Source organism: Cuculus canorus, chromosome 2, assembly GCF_017976375.1.
Source record: "Cuculus canorus isolate bCucCan1 chromosome 2, bCucCan1.pri, whole genome shotgun sequence".
Taxonomy (NCBI): Eukaryota; Metazoa; Chordata; class Aves; order Cuculiformes; family Cuculidae; genus Cuculus; species Cuculus canorus.
The window spans coordinates 13,644,853-13,665,722 of NC_071402.1; the positions used below are offsets into that span (position 1 = coordinate 13,644,853).

The 20,870-nt window shown below is 41.6% G+C and overlaps 1 protein-coding gene across 1 annotated transcript in view; it reads right to left on the minus strand.

Annotated features, from left to right (window-relative positions):
- Positions 1-7,262: 7,262 nt before the first annotated feature.
- Positions 7,263-20,870, minus strand: part of FAM91A1 (family with sequence similarity 91 member A1) — a 38,478-nt gene continuing 24,870 nt past the window's right edge. The window contains exon 24 of the mRNA XM_009560034.2: positions 7,263-20,609. Within this exon, the coding sequence (XP_009558329.2) occupies positions 20,433-20,609 (177 nt within the window). The 3' untranslated portion in view covers positions 7,263-20,432. The remainder of the gene's footprint in view (positions 20,610-20,870) is intronic.

Here is a 20,870-nt window from a genome sequence, read left to right on the forward strand (position 1 = left end):
CTTTTCCATCCCCCACACCTCACTTCTGCCTGCATGTGACATTTAGGGTGCAAGTGGGGCTGTGCGCTTTCCTGTCTGGCCCAGACAACATTGGAGCTGAAATACCCTACCTCAGATAGGCAGCCCTGTTCGGGGATGTTTTAATTACCTCTCCCCAGGGCTGACGTCCCAGTGGGTAAGCAGGGCTTAACAGAGCTGCCATGCCAGCTTTTCTTTCCCACATCATGGCTCAAGACACGACATTCAGGCAGGTAAATATACTTCAGAAAACCTCCATGCTGAAAATGGCCTTTCTCATCTCAGCATTCATTGGAATCAAATCTAATACTATCACTATTGCCAATATACCAATTGGCACTCTGGTTCCAAAACACATTTCTGGGTTTCCAGCACTGAATATTTGCTTCAATCATGTAAGAAAGCTGCCAGCACCATTTTCAATTACAACTTAATAAATTTCTAAATGCTGAAAAGTTTTGTGTCTAACTTAAAAACATTATTTGGATTTGTGGTTGTTGTTCAAAATATAACAACTGTGTTATTCTTAAACTATTCATCTCTGGTAGAGCTCTTTTTTGGGAAAAGCCAGTGTCGCACTCCAATGATCTGCAACACAAGCAACAGCTTCTTCACAGTCTAATTCAGTAACTTTTCAACCTCTTCCGAGCAGATAACTCAAATCCATTTCCAGAAGTGCCAGCACCCTGTACAGTTCTTGAATACTTTGTAGAGACCTATGGAACCAGCATCAGAGCCAAAGCTTTATAGACAGCAAGTTTTAGGCAGGGATTAAACGCCATAGGGAAGACAGTCACTTCGATATCACTCTTTTTGCAGGCACATAGTAAACCCTCCATCCTTGCTGCATTACTATTCCCATTCTCAGAAGTACAACTCCCCAGAAGTTGCTAATGCAAATGATACCAGTTGATATTCCTGTGCATAATGTCAACATACAAACTATACTAAATCTCTCTGTCTACAGCAGAGTAATAGGTTTTAAAGATATAAATTGTTACAGTATGACTATTCACCATATATTTGGTTTGGGTTTTAATTCTCATTAGCATTTCATTCCCAGATCAGAATCATCTGATAAAAATATCAACTTGAGTCCAGGGTAGCCGGTTCACAAAATCACACTGGAAAGTTAAATAGTTATAGTAAAATCCAAGTATTAAATACAACAGCAAAACGTCATGAAGCTCAGCTGAAGGTTTTGCAAAGACTATCGTAAACTTACAAATTACAATGACAAAATATGGTTCATAATTCTGGCATCCTGAGTCCCATGTTCAGGTGAGTGTTTCAGACCCGCTTCATACTTTGAGCATTCCCACTGCTGTTCAACCTGAAGAACCTCAGCTTAGTTTTTGTATCCTCTGTGTTATGTTCCTGAGTGCTTTCAACCAAATCCCTTCAAAAGCTCGAAGGGCATCTCCCTGATCTGCCATTGTAAGAATTTCACACAGACTTGTTTGTATCTTTTCACTTGTTTCTTCCTTCATCATCATTAAAACATAGACATCTCCACTGTGTCATTCAGAAGCTTCATATGTCTGCCTTTCTTTACCACTACAATGCGGATGAGGATAGATTTGGCACCTGATACAGAGCAGACATCATACTTGAGTCTTAGACAACCACAACTCCCAGTGCATTTCTGACAACTTTACTGCTTCCCCAGAGCAGAATATCCTCTGTAGTCTTCAAGCATCACTGACACTACATCTTCTGCTTGCATTTTTGGCCCAAAATGACTTTTGAAGAAGGAGCAGGATCCTAAGTCGAGCAGAAATCAGACCAGCAGCCTTTTACTCACAAGATTTACATAGCACTGCAGACACCCTGCATAATATGTGGGAAGTATCACCTCTGTTCAGTGATGCTATCGCAAAAACTTAAACCCAGCAAGACAGGGAGTCACATGTGTGACCTTCAAACTGTGCATAATCCCATTTTTAATGCCGTTAGTCACACTCAGCAAAATGCCTACTTGTCTGTTTTGCTGCACCAAGTCGAATCATCATAAATTGTTATAACAATAATTTTAATTGACTGTGAAAAGTATTTAAAGCTGTGAAAAGTATTTAAAGAATCAGCAACAGAAAGTTCAGAGAGATGTCGAAGAGGAAAGATTAGCATATCCTGCAGAAGTCAGTTCTCTGTTCCCTTAAAATAATTTTTGTCTTTTGAAGTTAAAAGAAGGATCTGGACTGTGAATTGATTGATGAATCTTTGTTATTTGTGATACAAATAACCATTTATTACTGCTGAAAGTGACACAGATTCAGAAGGTTGTCTTGCTGCATGATTGGTGCCACAGATAACAAGAACTTCGGGGTTTCCTCGTGAAGGTGTATGGCTGCACTCAATTATCACATTCATGATTTAGAAAACCTGGTCTTGGCCCATGATCTGAGCATAAACCACCAAATCTACAATCAAAGGCAAAAATTTTCTTATATTTCATGACTTTTTTTGTTCTGAGAAGGCTCGTGCTGGCTGGACAGCTGAATGCTGCATCTCTGATAGCATATAGAGCTATGAACACTTTGGCCAATTTCAGTCATTTCTTAAGAATCTGGTAACATCTGCCTTAAAATGAGGCAGCACCTAAAACTGAAAGTTGAGTTGTTTTTCACAGGACTGCCTGATTTAAATTTTAATTAGCTCCAAGCTATTTAGTAATATTTCTGGTTTCTTCTTTGCTGTTCAGCACTTCAGTATAGGAGTCTTAGTCAATTTACCAATAGAACAAAGATTATTTTTTTGCCATGAATTTATATATTTAAGATCTGTCTCTTAAAAGTATCTGAAAGAAATGGATGATGTGGTTCCACAAGGGAGGGTCTCTGACAGGGTGGTAAGACAGGAGGCTTTCAAGCATTTCATGGGTAGAGACTCACCAGTCTGAGAGCATTTCCTCCAGAAATATTTGACAGGGTACACAATTCAGAGTAGGAAAAGAGGATACAGGTGAAAGGAGCACATGTGGCACTACATATACACAGCTTTCCTACAAGCTTCATACAAAATTATTCATTAGACCCTTAGATTTCAGCAGAGACAACTTCACATAGAGCTCTTAACAACAGAGATTGTGTTGTCCCTACTATGCAGGATGCAGAACAATGTTCCAGTGGCTTTCAAGGCAATTAAAGTCAAAAGTTCAGGCAAGTTTGCAAATATACGGCAAATTCATTCCTTCAGGGCTCTGTGCCTTTTAGACACAGCCCAGTACAGAGGCAGCACAAAGCTGGAACATCTCCAGAGGCATCTCCCTCCATTCACCCACATTTGGCCTTCTGCTGACTCGAGCACTGGCACGAGCTCTGGCAAGCAAGGGAAGGTGTGAGTTGAGGGGAAGAGTCCATCACTTCTACAGCATCGACACTATATTTCTGCAAGTAGCATACAAATATCACAGTACCAGCTGCAAGACCTTTCTGATCTTGTTGTAATGCCTTAGAAATGCAGCTGTCAAGCATGAAGTATATTATAATTATTATACAAAATTTTACCATATAATATTTTATTATACTGCTTATAGAGAAGTCCCTGGTAGTCTACCTATTTTTATTTACTAATAAAATGCCACAATGCAGTCACAGTCATTCTTTCCTGTCCCACTTACAGCAAAAATAAGCCTGCAGCAAAATGGCTTGATACATGGCACAATTCTGTAACTTTCAGAGTTAGGAGCTCTATTTCTAACTATTAATAAGATGTCCTAAACCTCAGAAAGGCTTCATTCATTTTCATTTGGTCTAAGCATTCTTTCCTTCCCCCAAAACTGCAATCTCTGCTTTGAGCCCACTCCCCCATCCGTAGGTGGCCTCATGCACCCTGAGCAGCCACCGAGCACTGAAGACTCAAGCCCGTGTGTGACAGGCACAGCAATGCAATGTGAATTAACAAAGGGTGTATGTGCTGTTATAAAAACAAAACCTAGAACTGCTACTGTGAATATAGATCTGCAACAGCAAAAAATTCTTCCTGGGTTTGACCTGTGCTTCAGCAATGCAGAGGAGTTATTGGCAGACAGGACTAACCTTTCCCCAGAGCTGTAATTAGCACAACAGATTTATTATTACATGGAAATTTAGATTTGTTTGGAGAAGGAGAGAAAAAGCCTACCATGATCCTGGTGACTACATCCACTAACTAAAGGAATGTCAGCATCTAGATCAGGGTTAGACACAGACAGCTATAGGTGGTTTCTTCTGAAGGTCTGTATGTGCAGGACCAGAGGCATCCCAGGGACAGCAAGTAAACCCTTCCCCTTCCACACCCACAACCTCCTTCAATTTCTAAATATCCAAAGCAAATCATTCTGCAGTTCATTTCTTTCACCTCACTGTAACTCATGGTTAACATGATAGAGATGCAGCAAGATTCGGATAATGAGCTGTATCTCAAGCTGTACCTCTGCACAGCCTTCCACACTCATAACTGGGACGTGAACAGCTACATTAAAATGCGATGTAGTTTGGGGGGAGGGAGGAAGTGCCTACAAGGGGCAGTGTTTGCCACTTCCAAAACACCGTGATTTTTAATCAGTCAGGCAATTCAAGAGCAGCTGAACATCGGTGCAAGATGACGGCAGTCACCTGCCAGTTGTCCTCATGCTGACGTACCTAACCCCGGCTAGTCCTGGTGAGCTGCGTGTAAGCGTGTTAGACTGGCATATTAAATAGGTCAAAGCACTCGGGCTTGCTGCTAAGCCTTCTGGCTCAGCCTTCCCATGCACTGCCCTGCTGAACTCTGCTGGAGGAAGGAAATTGAATCTGCAGAGGAAAAACAAAGACCTAAGATAAGCGAGATTTAAGCTAGCAGCTTACTTGCAGCTTAACCCTGGCAGAAGGGAGCTCAGCACAGCTGGCCCAAGGACCCAGCAAGCACCAGCCATGCCAAAGTGTCCCCAGGAGAGCAGGCATGCAGCTAATTCAGCTGGGCTGCCTCCGCTGCATTTGCAGCAACAGAAATGCTCTTACAGCACCCATCTCCTCTGTGAGATGCTTTGCAGAAGGGACCTCAGCAAGGCCAGTGGTGTATTTGTATCTCATAGATAAGAGGCAGTGAAACAACTTGCAAAGGCCCTATAGGAGGCAGCAACCGGGCTAACCTTAAAAGTTGAGCTCCTGCACCTCATTTAACCTGTTGTTCCTTCTCCTGTGAATATAGCAAAGAGCAAAGAGGGGCTGCGAAGGATGCCGCCACCTCTCCCTCAGCACCTTGTGGTCCCGGTCCAAAGACACGGTACTCAGCTCTGCCTCTCAGTCAGGAGCCAGGTTTGACCCCTTTAATAACACGCAGAATTGTTATTAACATCCTTCGAAGAGAAGGATGTTGCTGGTTCCTGAAGCAACACAGTCTGCTGAGATAAACCAAACTACTACAAGGTCTCAGGGTCATCATGGAAAAGCTCCACACTCATACAAGCTATCCAAGCTCATGTTGAATGTATGAGTTCTCCTCTTTACATCCATGTTGCTTATACCCCTCTGTACTTTGGCAGAGTTTCTTCAGAAAGACCAAAACAAAGAAATTCATGCTGTTTGGTGATAACACCTTTCCTCCTGAAAAGAACCGGCAATGATTTCCACAGCCTTTTCAAACTTGTCTGCTGCAAGAAAATTTGCTTTTGATTGTTCCCCATAGTTGCTCTAAAGCAGGACATGTCCAAAGACAGCAAGCAGAAAAGCTCCTCTGGCATCTGCCCCATGAAAAAGTAAGCCCACTCCACGGACAATTCTTTCATCATTCTGCAAAGCAGTAAGTCAGCAAATTAATGTAATTCATCCTCAGTACAAAACGCTAGTGTCAGTCATTCACGTCAGGGCAGAAAAGAATTGCACAGTGCTCCCCAACTGCGGATTTCGACCATTTTATCAGTGTAAAACGAGACAAGGCTGTAAGTGCTCTACAGCCCCAGATAATTTTAGAAAGCACTTTCCTTGGACCAGCCTTTGAAGCCAGGGTCCATTAGGTATCTGGTACAGAATCACAGCAAGGAGTCTGGAGGTATATATCCTCACAAAGACATTTTACATATATTAAAAAAAATGCTCAAAATGGGGATTTATAATTTCTGCTGGGATTTCTGTGAAACCCAAGAGGGAACTTTTTCATCCCACCAATGTACATGCATCAGGTGTTTATGAAGTGAAGAAAGCAAACTGGTTCAACTGGAGCTTCCATAAAAAGCCAAACCCCTGCATGAAATATTCCCAGTTGGGAAGTGATATCCAGGCACACTTCAGTGTCATAGCTATGCTATGCCCTCCTCCTTCAAACACTTTTTAAAAGAAAAGACTATACAAAGACTATAAAAAACAAAAGAACATGAACACAAATATACTCAGTCCATGCACATCCCAACCACAGCAGCCGCCTAAGGTGGCATCATACACGAAGCCACCACTGCCAAGCTCCAGCTGGCCCCATTCCATCCACCCCTCTGCTTTGACTTACATCCAGGTGGGTCCAGGAGCTGGAACAGACTTCTGTAATAAGCCTGAATAATCCACTGAAATGGCCAGGCTGGACCAGTGTCTGCACAGAGACTGCTGTGTAAATCTGTGCAAAGCTCCCTGCAGCAGAAATTCACCAGGGAACAGGGGATGGGAGGCAGGAAGGGATCCCATCTGCCAATAAATTTATGTGCAAAAGTCAAAACTACTTTGGAGGTAGGAGCCTAGTTCTGCAAAAATTCTGCTCCTGGCCCAGGAGGATAGCTATAGTCACAAATAAGAATATATTAGCAGATAGAAAAGTAGTTCACAACCTTTTATGGGATAAATGTAACACTGAGAGGTGCTAGAAATAAGACAGAAATTTAAAAACCCTTTATTTGACCGGCAGACTCCTGTGATGACTTCTTTAAAGCTTTCTGTCCTTTTTGCCTTCATGTTCAATTAAAGTTTGTTTGGCAGTTTGAAGCTTCCTATTAAACTAGCTCCTATTTTTAGAGCTTGGGGACCATAATGTAGCACAAAGCAAACTTTAAGCAGGTGAAATCTCTAAGATCACACAAAAACACATGAAGGGTCAAACAATAGTCCAGCAGTGATTGGGCAGTTCAGGTATGCCAGGGTGACTCTCCCTTGGGGACACCTAATCCAAGATTAAAAAAAAAAAAAAAACAACGACTCAGCTTTGAAGCGTTAATTACCCTCTTCCCAAGATGCCATTCAATTCTCTGGTTCAGAAAAAAAAAAAAAACTTCATAATGATTATGATTGGAAAGATTTATTTTGGTGACATAAACACAACATAACAGTTAAAAGGAGTCTACAGCATTAAAAGATCTTGCTGCATTTTTTTCCCCATGTGTAACCCTCCAGTTCTTCTAACACTTTGAAAGGCTTCTGCTTCTTAATTTTTCTCATACATGGAGCAATCCTTCCAAATGCAGTGTTTGCATTTCAGACTCAGTTATCAGCGTATACCTTCAGGAGACACCATTTCTTCTTACAGAGACAGTACAGCTTTACCAGAGACCCCTCTGCTGCTTATTAAAATACCCATCGGCCATGGTTGCCCAGTGACCAAGATGTCCCATTCACCCCCAGATCCCTGCACAGACCTTTCTGAAGCAATATGAGATGTTCAGAAGCAGTTTGGGATGTGTTCCATTTCTTTTCATCCAGCATGGTTAAAGATGATGTGGGTGGGAAGGGGAGGTGTACAGCGAGGTACAGGCAGGAGCCTCAGTTGACAGATAGCGTGTCTTTGTCATGGGTAAAACCCTTTCCAAAGACTTCTGCATGCTGAAACAGCAACAGGGAGCAAGTTATGGGTTTGACAGCAGCTCCAGAGGAAATAGGAAATTGAGTGGAAAGATCTGCAAAAGCAATCCTGGCCCAGCAGTCCCAGCATGGGAATGCAACAGTAATAAAATTGCTGTGAGCCCCCTCAGTTGCCTGGCACCATCTATTTCTACCCTTCTTCTGCAGCCCTGCTAAGAGCTCAAAGGTACCCAAACATCAGACTCTTCCCTTGGATCATCTCACCAGGACTGCTAATTGATCTCAGCACAGACTAATTGATCTCAGAAGGGGAGAATTTTTCCATCACGGACCACATTGTGTGTAATCAAACTAAACTGATCATATAACTATTTTAAGAAATCCACCTGAGCTCCTCTGTACTCAAGCAAATGGAAATCTATTAAGAGCATTTAATATACTTAGAGTTCTTTTTCTTAAGGTCTAAGATTTACATGCGAAGAACCATTTCTTCCTCTCTCCCCTTCTCTCCACCCACAAAATACTGCCTGACTGTCTGTCTGACACTTAGCCCAGAAGAAAACAAAGCATAACCCAGACCCCAGGGGATACCTGTCTACAAATAAAATAATCCATCACACCATGCCACCAGCTTGGGTTTGCAACAAGCCAGCCCACTGAGAAAGGAGCGGGGAATCCTGTCTTGTTTGGCTAGGAGATAGTCCAAATGGGTAGGACACAGGGACGAACTGCTGGAACGGGTCCAGAGGAGGCTACAAAGATGATCAGAGGGCTGTAGCACCTCCCATACAAGGACAGGTTGAGAGAGTTGGGCTTGTTCAGCCTGAAGAAAAGAGAGCTCTGAGAAGACCTTATAGCAACTTTCCAGTACCTGAAGGGGGCTACAAGAAAGCTGAGGAGGGACTGTTCACAAAGGCTTGTAGTGATAGGACTAGAGGCAATGGGTATAAACTGGAGCGGGACAGATTTAGGCTAGACATTAGGAAGAATTTCTTCACCATGAGAGTGATGAGGCACTGGAACAGGTGCCCAGGGAAGCTGTGGCTGCCCCATCCCTGGAGATGTTCAAGGCCAGGTTGGATGGGGCCTTGGGCAGCCTGATCTAGGGGTTGTCCCTGCCCATGGCAGGAGGGTTGGAATTAGATGATCTTTAAGGTCCCTTCCAACCCAAACTATTCTATGATTCTACAAAGCTGCTTTTAGGGATGTCTTCTTGGGCCACGCTGCTGAAGAGGTTGGGCAATCCCTTTTAGGCACAAGGGGAGTGATGATCTTTGCCATGTGGATGTATGCATACCAGCTGCAAGCAAGCACATACAGAGGTTGTCAAGTGGGACGTTTGAGCAGTACAAACCATCATCTTTGAGAGAAGGCAAACTGCCAGGTGGAGAAGCTCACAGGCTGCCAGGCACACCACACTGATACCTCCCATTCTCCCCAGTGGACGGCTAGGGACCACTGCTGCAGGCACAGCACTGGCACACAGGGAGAAGCCCCGTCTGCAGTGTAGTACTTGCAAAGACAAAGTAAAATTAAGAAGCCAAGCCAGAGGCTGCTCTCAGAAACTTAACAGCTTCACAACAAGCTCATCCACTCCCTGCGAATGGAGATGCAGCCAGGGGTAGGGACAGGAGAAGAAAGGGACTGTTTTGAAAAAGAAAAGAACGTTTTCTAAAATCAAGAGCTTCTGGGTAGCTGCTCTCACTCCTAACCTGGGAGGAGCAGACAACAGCACTTTTCTGCAGTAGTCTCATTTTTTTAATGCAAGACTGCTCTCTGTTGGATTGGAGAAGTCCTGCTTTCTGTTTGCATCCTCTTAAAAAACTGTCAAGCAGCAATTGGTACCTTTTCAGTATCAGTGGGACAGTAGTACCACTCACTGGGAGTTAAAAAACAGTTAATGTAAAAAGTCTGCATCCTAAGTTTCATCACAGTTTATGTTCTGCATCCTAAGAAAGCAGTACCGAGATTTTTCCCTTAATAAGTGAAACAGCTGTTCTGCATATCTCTGAGCAAAGACTATAAACAGTTCTTCTACATACGATGTTGATTTTTTTTTTCTGACTGTGGCCTACAGAGTTTCTTTCCATAATATGCAGCTATTTATATAAACTATACTGGTTCCAGCAAAGAAGAGCATACTGCTTTGGAGTAATGGCACACATGGTTCAGAGCAGGGATTACGCACCTACAGACATTTCTCTGCTGCAGGCAAAATAAGTCCATCACACACATGACCTCAGGATTATGAAGTTTCCCTTCAGTAAATCAACACTTTCTACACCAGGATTGCTCATAAAAGGTTCCCAATCAGTTCCAATTTCGCTGGTCTAGAGTTCAGAGAAAGTGTCCGTGTGGAGCTTCACACAGGTGTCTCCTGTGCAACAAGCTGATCGACCCCTCACTGTCTTCCATCAGTTCCCATAAGCAGAAGCTGACTCATACAGTCCATGTATTTATGCACCCTCATGGGCACATTATGTAGCCAAGGCCAGGCTCTCTGCTGGTGCTGGCTTTGCACAGGTCCAGCTGCCTTCAACCATCTCACCTTACTTAAAACAAGCTCAGCAATGTCCCTAGGAGCGACTGGCTCCATCAACTCAGTCTGCGGGCTTGACACAGACAAAATCATTATTTCACTGCATGAACTCAAGTAAAAAAATAATCTTCAGACCCCCTTGTCCAGAGGAAATGGCTCTATTTTATTTTATCTTGTTTCACTTGCACCCCATGGTGCTTTCACTCCTGTATAGCTAGCCTGAAGACAAACATTAAGAACTCTTCAATTATAGATCCTGCCATCTGTTTAATAGTGGATTTGAGATGCCTCCACTCTGAAGAGTAGAAATGAAAATGCATTATCTCCTACCCTCTTTGAAGTATTATCACACGTGTGTTACCATGGGTAAAACTTCTGTTTCATCTCTGACATCTTTTTGGTCCCCTCAGGAGATATTCTCTACAGCTATAAAATCAGTTCATAGGAAGAGGACAAGAAATGTTGGTCTCATGAAGAACACGTGTCAACATAATCAGATTTGTTAGCCAAAGAAATTAATATTTTAGAAACTGTCATATAGAAATTCAGCTAATAATACTTTACCAGACTGCCTTGGAAGCGAGTGCCAAGGAAAACCACTCTCTTTACTAATTCACAGGATCAGAAATAGAGAGACAGCCTAGAAAAATTGACATCCAGGTTCAATGTAGAGTGAGAAGTGCAAGATCATAGAACACATCACAGAATTGTTTGGTTGGAAAAGACCTTTAAGAACACCAAATCCAACTGTAAACCCAACACTGCCAAGTTCACCACTAAACCATGTCCCTAAGCACATCTACACATCTTTTAAATATCTCCAGGGATGGTAACTCCACCACTTCCCTGGGCAGCCTGTTCCAATGCTTGACAAGCCTTCTGGCGAAGAAATTTTTCTTAATATCCAATCTAAACCTCCCCAGCACAACTTGAGTTCATTTCCTCTCACCCTGTTGCTAGTTACTTGGGAGAAGAGATCAATACCCACCTTCCCACAACCTCCTCTCAGACAGCTGTAGAGAGCAATAAGGTTCCTCCCCAACTCCTCTTCTCCAGACTAAAAGGAATACCACAAAACTGAGCTTCAGCTGTCTTCCGAGTACTAATCTCAATTTATTTCCAAATCAAATGGCTACACTAGCCCTGTCAGACTTGCCGGGCACTTCAGGGTGTACCAGGTCCAAAAGAAAGGATGCTCCATTCTGATTTTCTACTCATGCATTAAAAAGCGTTTCAAACTCATTCTTCCAACCATGATTATTAAAAAAAACAACTTATGTAAACAGAGTTAGGCTAAAACCATGTTTCTCCTCCTATTTCCATGGTGTCTCACACCCAGATTCCCCAGGCTCCTCAGACACTTGAGTCCCACACAGTTACTCAGCACGGATCCACCTTTCCAGAGCTGGACTCCCATCCTCCAGGAAATCTTTCCTTGAGAGAAGGAAATCCTTCTCTCAGAGGTTCCTGGCTCTGCTCCAAAAGTCAGAACCTGGTGAACCTGGAGCTAATGCTTAACCTAAACATTGCTGTACATGACTGCATCTCTTTTGGAATCAAGAAGTTCATTACAATTGATGGATGTCATTCATCGTATCAATATTTGCCAAAGGCTTAGTCCTATTATTTAGATAGTTTTATAAACAGATACGTGACATTCTGCAAGTAACACTTTAACCAAAGTCTATTTTCTGAAGCTTCTCTATCCAGTAAGGAGAGCTCTGCTTGTTAATTATATAAAACTGCTTTACTTCAGTAGCTTTTGCTAGCAAAGAACACCTACTTAAATAAGTAGGTGTAACCTGTGTGGGTGCACTCCTGTGCAACCTGTTCCTGGTGGGACTACTTTAGCAGTGGAACTGGACTAGATCTCCAGAGGTCCCTTCCAACCCCAACCATTCTGTAATTTTGTGACACTTCTAATAATAAATTAAAAAAAACCCAACCAAAACAAATCCACTGTTTTTTCCTGATGCTGCCTGTTTCTGGAAGTCAAGACAATAACAACAGAAATGCTGACACCTACAGGGCAAGACATTTGTGTGTCTAGAAGCCTCAGTCTGGCAAATCCTACTGTCATTCACAATGCACAGTCCAGTTAAACAAGCACAGGATTTCAGTCTGACAGCTACTGATCTGATTTAATTTACGAAAAGATTGGAGTAATACCTCATTCATTTTCAAAGCATGTTTTGCTTTTATACATCAGGTGATAATACAATCCAGACCAATTCACGTTCTTTGCAGAAGGAATTCAGAGAGCTGAATTTTAGTTCTACTTCTTTCTTCCCAGTCTGCTCACACCCCTGGCACCTCTCATTGCTGTGCTTAACTTCTTTCCCAGCTTTTTGGGAGTAGATTTTTTGGGACTTGTAATTAAAAGGCGTCTTTCCATTTCTGTAGGTAATAACAGACACGTGCTTCGCCTTTTCTCCCAGCACTTTTTCTACATTTCACCCTTCTTATCATTAGCTTCTTTTCACTTTCATTTCCGTTCCCCAGCTGAATGTGCTCTATCACAACAACTATTTTCAGTGAACGGCACTAGGCCAAGACTTATTCGCTAAACCTCATGACTAATATGTATGCTATACATGTCATGGGCTACGCACACTACAGAATAGCTTAAAAATTGCTGCAAGTTTAGCATCAATGCCACATGGAACATTTCATTCCTGATGACTAACTTAATTCTTCCCATTGATTCTAAATATCTCTCTTCCCAGGACCAGGGACTGTCCTGCAGCTTTAGAAGAAGCACGCTTAAAAACTGAAGAAACAACAAAGCAGTGTTGTGCCAAACCAAATCATTCAATGTGAACTCATGTCTGAATTCAGCAGTTTCTTGAAAGTAAAGCCAGATAACTCACAGAAATTTAGAGCTATCAACGTATGCAGTGCTATTCTTCAAATAAGATTACATAAGCAGCAGACTTGTGGCCAGGAATGGAATATACTGTGTACTGTAATGGAAAATAGAGTAACAGAGGTTCTCCTACCCCCATATGGGATTTTAAGCAATAACTGCAAGGAAAGAAAGCTTTCAGCTTGCCAAAGACTTTAGAAAAGAAAAAAACCCACATGAATATTATAAATAACAAGAAAGACAAGCAAAGATTCAAGGTTACATTCTGCATGTGCATAACAAGCACAGTGTATGGTGGCAAAGAGGGATGTGTAGGGTAACTGCAGGTAAAAAGCTGAGACTGCAGCACAAAAACCCATAAGAAACAGAACATCAAAAAGAAAATGGGCATTACAGAAGACATGACAGATTTGCTGTCTATAAAAGGAAAGCAAGCAAAAGCCACAGCCCACAAATAACAAGTTCAAGTCCTGTGACAGTAAAACCATAGAATAATTAAACGCTTTTCATTTACAAAGAAAATGGCAGATAGGTTAAAACAAGACAAACACAGAAGCCATTGTTCTCAAGTAGCATTATCATTGATTCATAATACACAGAAGCAGTTCAGAAGACAACAGAACAACATACGCAAGCCTTACAACAGATCTCTTCAGTTTCTCTCGGTGTTTTTTTTCAGCTGGGATGCTTCTTAAAGGTACATCACATTTAGAAATAAAGGATGCAGCCAGTTCATTAGTATTTCCCTCTTCTGCAAGGGTTAAAAAAACCCCAAACAAATACAATAGGACAGAAAAGTCAATAAAAAAGCAGCCACTTCCAAGGTTAGGAAGTCAGGTTAGCTGCCCAGTAACCACCCAAAATCCTTCCTGTATTGACCTACTGCTAGACAGCCACAGCTGAAGCAGTGTCGTGAGTTTCTCAGCAACAGAACTTGCACTGTTGGACAACTTTCAGGTTGCTGTTGCCCACACACCTCCTTGCTACCATTATGAGCAGCATCAATCTCCTACTCTGTAGCATTTGACGACCCCCATCTCCAACCACCTCCTCCTCCAAGGTCTCAGTCCTTGGCATTTTGCTCCTCTCCTGGACTCTAGCGCTATTCAGTCTTGTTGCCATTAGGTTTTCTTGTCACTGGCTGAATTGCTTCCACAAAGCACCTGGGACCACACAAAAACCACATTCAAACAACTGGTCTAATGCTGGTAGTTTGATAATGAAAAACTATATACTTCTACAAAAACCTGTTGTGCTGTATTACTGGCTGAATGTTCTGCTATGATAATGTTCTCCAAACCCACAATATCAATTTTGGTTTGTGTTCAACCCCACCCTACTGAAAAACAATTATAAAATACATGAAGTGATTTTCTGCAACCAGAAACACTGAACAATGTAGGTTGAAGGGGACCTTAGGTGGTCTGTAGTCCAAACTCCTGCTCACAGCAAAGACAGCCATGAGATCACGTAATGTTGCTCAGAGCTTTATTCAGTCTGTTTTCGAATATCTCCATGGATGGAGGCTGCACACCATCTCTGGGCAGCCTGCTCGAGTAATTAACGGTCTTAATTGCAAAAAGACCTTATCTGTACATCCTTCATAGAATAGTTTGGGTTGGAAGGGACCTTAAAGATCATCCAGTTCCAAACCCCCTGCCATGGGCTGGGACAATCCCACCAGATCAGGCTGCCCAAGGCCCCATCCAATCAGGCCTTGAACTCCTCCAAGGATGTGGCATCCACAGCTTCCCTGGGCAGCTTGTTCCAGTGCCTCACCACTCACATCATGAAGAAATTTCTCCTTATAGCTAGTCTAAATCTGCTGCTTTCCATTTTATACCCATTGGTCCTAGTCCTATCTATACAAGCCTTTATGAATAGCCCCTCTCCAGCTTTCCTGTAGGCCCCCTTCAGGTACTGGAATGTCGCTATAAGGTCTCCTCAGAGCCTTCTCTTCTCCAGGCTGAACAAGCCCAACTCTCAGCCTGTCCTCACGTAGGAGGTGCTCCAGCCCTCTAATCATCTTTGTAGCCCTCCTCTGGACCTGTTCCAGCAGTTCTGTATCCTTCTTACGTTGGGCATTCCAGAACTGGACACAGTACTCCAGATGAAGTTTCACAAGAGAGGAATAGAGGGGAAGAATCACCTCCCTCAACTGGGTGGCCATGCTTCTTTTGATGCGGCCTAAGATGTGGTTGGCCTTCTGGGCTGCAAGCGCACACTGCCAGCTCATGTCGAGCTTCTCGTCACCCAGCACCCCCAAGTCCTTCTCTGCAGGGCTGCTCTCAAACACATCATCCCCCATCCGGTGTTGAAATCGGGGACTACCCTGACCCAGGTGCAGGACCTTGCACTTGGCCTTGTTGAACCTCATGAGGCTCGCACAGGCCCACTTCTCCAGCCTGTCCAGGTCCCTCTAGATTATGTTACTTCCAGTGTGGCAAGTACACCACTCAGCTTGGTGTCATCTGCAAACTTGCTGAGGGTGCACTCAATCTCGCTGTCAGTATCATTGATGAAGATATTAAACAGCACCAGTCCCAGCACGGACCCCTGAGGGACACTACTTGTCACGGATCTCTATCTGGACTTCAAGCCACTGACCACTACTCTCTGAATATGACAATTTCTTATCTACTGAACAGTCCACCCATCAAATCCATGCGTCTCCAATTTAGAGAGAAGGATGTTGTCGGGGACCGTGTCAAAGTCTTTACAGAAGTCCAGATAGAACACATTCATTGGGTTTCCATGTCCACTGCATGGGTTACCCCATCATAGGTTGGTCAGACAGGACTTGTCTCTGGTGAAGCCATGCTGGCTGCCAATAACAACAAATAAAAACCAAATAAGCAACTGTAAGAAATTACATTGCAGTGGTGCAGAAAGATAGCAGGACAAAACACAGGTCACCTGTGCACCTATTTTGAGGTTCTCTTACAGTTCTGCTTGGACTTGTAGCAGCAGTTTTTTGAGTGGCTGAGGGCTTGGAGGGAAGCAAAAGTTTTAAGATACAGGACATAGATCGATAATGAAAAGAGACAACAATTAAACAAATAACTCCATTAATTTGCAGAAATCCAAGGTAAGTATTCATTAAAGCTGTCATAAACCAATGCCTCCATCATCTTATTTGCGTAGTGATACTTCTCATTCACTGTTGTGAAGCTGTGTAGAATCACTTAGCAAAAGAATTATAGAACAGTTTGGGCTGGAAAGTTCGTCTCATTCAACCCTCCCCACAATGAGCAGGGACATCTTCAACTAGATCAGAATCAAGGATACAAGGAGCTATCTGCTTCCCTAAAGCCTCCTTTACTGAAGACAGCAATGCAAGTTTGCATGACCCATGCACAACATGCAAGACCATTTAGCTCTTCACATACAAGACAGAACCATGAGCTGAGTACCTCATTGTAGCCACCGAAGTACTTGAGGTCTTCAAGCTCAGCTCAGTTCCTAAAGCCTGCCCAGTCCCAGCTTACCAGGAGGCCCATCTCCAAAAGGCATCTTGTACCAAATAGCTTCTAAGCAAGTGATCTTGATATCAAAGTCACCAAAAGCCTTCTTAAAGAAGCATTAAAAATGCTTGGCTTTGTTCCAGGGGAAGATTATTAGCTTTATGGGCTGAACAATAAAACCAGATACATTTCATCTACGGTCCAAGAGGAGCTTAAAGTTCTATGACAATGACAAAACTAGAGGCATACATTAGGAGTATTCAAGTGGATTAAAAGGACTGGGGGTGGGGAAAAGCATATAGTTACATATTATGTGCAGAATAAATAGTACATATAGAATAAATTAAGGTTTATACCAAGGAGGTCATTAGGTTTTTGTGACCATCTAGGTCTGCATTATTTCTTTTTATTGCTATCAGTCATCGTCTCTGCAGTTAGATGAACTTCTGCTAAGATGAATCCTGGGCCTGGGTTACTTTAAAGACACAAACAAATGACAATTTTGGTCTCATTTCTTCCAAGCTTACAGTCAAAAACATCTTTAGTCCAATGAAATGGACAAGACATCACATGCACAAGTGCCTGCAAACATCCAGTGTCAAACCCTACAGGTTTAAATTGTGGCTGAATGACTAAGCACACATCATTCTCTGGTGCTTTCCCTTCTTCTTAGACATTAAGCACATTGTATGGAGATGACTACAAAAAAAATAAGAGGATTCCCTTGATAAAATGGCATCTTGGCAGAATTGCATGCCTATGGGGAAAAGATACTTTGATGACATTTAGTAATCTTGAGCACTACAGCGACAAAGCAACATTTTAGTGCCATGCCCAAGAAGAAAACTACCGCTGCATGCAAAGGTTTCTGCACATGGTTTGACCTATGCCACAGTTTATTTGTAAACAATTGTTACATGTGCCAATAATTTAATTGAACACAGACTCTGTACAATTCCATTTATACTATTAACAATGTCACACTAGAGTGCAACTATACTCAATTACAGTCATACTAAAAACCTTCAAAACACAAACCATTGCGAACACTGAACAAGAAAGGAAAAATTGAGAACTTGAGAACAATGAAAGAAAAGAAAAAAGAATTGTGAAAGAAGTAGTCATGGCCAAAAAAAAAAACAAACAACATAGCACACAACCTCACTGGCTCCTGAACATATTCAGGTACATCAACCTTTCTTCTACAACTTAAAAATCTTGCTGAAGACAAAAACTTTAGATAGCTTTACAGTGTGTAATGCATGTGAAATTTTCCCCACTGTCAATAAAACTGCTTGAAGAAAAGAAATTTAACTTGTCTTTATTTGCAATACCATATAAAATAGATTCTTTTGGTATGAAGATCTTTAAGATCTTATTGTTACACCACATTTAAAACAAAAGTCACATACTTTATGAGTAAAGCCTCTGGACCATCCCAAGCACTGGAGCTGCAGTCAAGTTTCAGATATTTTATGGACTTCTTTGGTTGCAATCTGTTCAGTAACTTCAGATATGCACACTTGAACACTTAAGCTCCTAAACTAATCTAAATTATAGTGGCTTGAGTTCTATAAAAACTGCAATGTGTCCGTAATTCTCACCACTGACTGTGAGATTTATGGGTATTAAACTCCGAAGAATAGACTACTGCTACTCAGAAACTTTACTTTAGATAACCTAATAACAAAGAGCATCCTTCATTTAGTGACACTGAAGAATATCAGTGAGAAGAAGAAATTATCAACCATTTTCAAATTTCCATACAACTTGTGCTATCATCACTTTACATACTCGTATGGACAGTGCATGGCAAAACTTGATACAAGACATCAAACTAACTCATCTACTACAGCTCACCGTAGCACTTAAAGTAACATCTATATTACTGCAAGTGTAAGCCGTCATCTACTGCTTAGACACTCTACAGTGCTACATTTCAGCTTACTCTCCATACAAAAAATCTCACAGTAAATGTTTCCTCTGCCATTTCTAAAAGATTGACCTCCAGGTCCTCAGTAATTTCTTTCAAAGGAAATAAGGCAAATTAAAAAAATGCTATGGAGAGTAGGTATATCCAGTACAAAAGTCACTGATGTGTAAATGATTAACTTTATATAGATAATTCAGCTCTGTAATATACACAGAATACTAAATTCAGCTGCTGTTGGTAAATTACAAAATCAAAACAGATCACTACAAAAGCAGCACTGAGCAAACTGAAGTATTACAGATTTCCAGTTTCTTAGAGCACAAGTCCCAACACTTACACGTCAGGAATGTAATATAAAGCAAATGAAAAAAAAAATATGGTATTTTCGCAGTTGTAACTGAAACTACTGCATTATCCTATTGTGGTACGCTTGTCTTTTTCAAACTTCTGTCATGTTTTTCTCTCACAAACAAACAGAACAGGATACAAAACCAAATGTTGCCATTTTTCTCCTTGCTATTGTCCAGCATTACCTATGCCACAGATCCTTGGTCTATTATGTATTGTAGGCAATTAACGACAGGATGGTTAAGTCTCATTTTTAATTATGTCTATTTAAAACAAGGCAGTTCCAGCAAATATGAGTTGGCAAAGCACTTTAGACAGCTGAGTCAGAAGTTTTCACAAATCACATCCTTCATTCTCCTCGTGTGCTAAACGGGACAGACTTTTTTAAGCAGGCAAAAAGTTAATGCCTAATATAAACAGAGTGAAATCACACTACATAAAATCATCCCCTACCAATAAAGCCAGAACATGATTTTAGATTAAACAGCTCTCTATTAATGTTTGCCATAATTAGCAGCTATTGGTTCAAGGAGAACAGACTCAAAAAGATCTCTACCTACACATCTTCTGCTATTATCTTTCTTTGCTAATGACTGTCATGAAAAATGAAGAGCTCTGTTCTTTCAAACATTTATCAACAGGACAGATCTAGTTATCTGCCTTGAGCTCGACTTACAACTTCAGGAGTTTTCCCACAGCAATCCTCACCAGATTCAAATAACAACGACGGACTAACTCCCAGTGCAATCAAATCTCAGACACTGCTGGTTTCACATGAAGAGCAAGATGAATCCATTATCATGAGGAATCCCAAGAACCAAGACGATCACTTCAGTGCTTCCATAATTCTGCATCTCCATCAAATTCTGCCAGACATTAAAGTGCACCACTCATCGTCAAAGTGGTCCTAAGTCACCAGCAGGCCTTCAAGTCTGTGCTAACTCAGCCCTCTGTAAGCATTAAATCTTTCAATTGTACGGATTTGTCAAGGCCTCAGTGTTAAGGTGAACTACAGAATTCAACAATTCTTAATGCCCTGTATCACCGTGATATTTTTTTTTTTTTGAACAGTTGGTATCATTGAGCTTTCAAAGGAAGAGACAAATCTCTTACCTTTATACAGAAAGATTTTCAGTAATACAGTACAAAACTAAACAGAATTATGTTTGAATAACTAACATAGAAAACTACTATTGCAATTTTTTAGTGACACCATAGAAATTTAACAATCATCAGAAAGCCTAGAAAGGCCATTTTCAGTTATAAAAGAAAGATTGTCTCAAGATAAAAATAGTGCTGACAGCTAAAAAGCTCTCTGTTGCAGCAAGATATGCAGTAATGAGTAACAAGTTCTAGATGGTTTAAGCATTTCCCCAATACTGCAACACAACACTTTTTTTAACACTACTTTTATACGGGTTATGCTGCAGCAGCAGTACACTTCTTAGTGGTTGGCACTAAGAATCAACCATAATTGAAGAAAGGCATTTAGCGATCGACACATGACAATCTCTATTTGACCTGTTCCTTAAGCTGGGTTGAAAAAAACTGAGGAAGGGGACCATCCGTTCCATTCAGATATTACACCTTCTTTGAACATGAGGTTCTTGGCAGGAAGTGGAACACCCATATCTGCAGAAATAGGCTGCAAAGGTGAACTTGAAGAACCAGCATCATGGAGCTGATCCAGTGTTGAAATACCTTCCTGAAAGCAAAAGGAAGGGAAAAACTGTCTTAGAAATAGGACAGACAATGAAGGATTTAACAGGTAGAATTTAACAGGCTAAACAAATCTGCAAATACACTCAGTGTTTCTGAAGCCTTTTAATTTAATCCAATACACACCAAATCATTATGGAAATAAAAACAGAATACACAAAGGGGAAAGCATGAAATAACCACACAGTTGCCTCAGAAGGATCTGTGCATGCATTACTTAGCTTCCAAGAAACCTTCAGGGAAATCG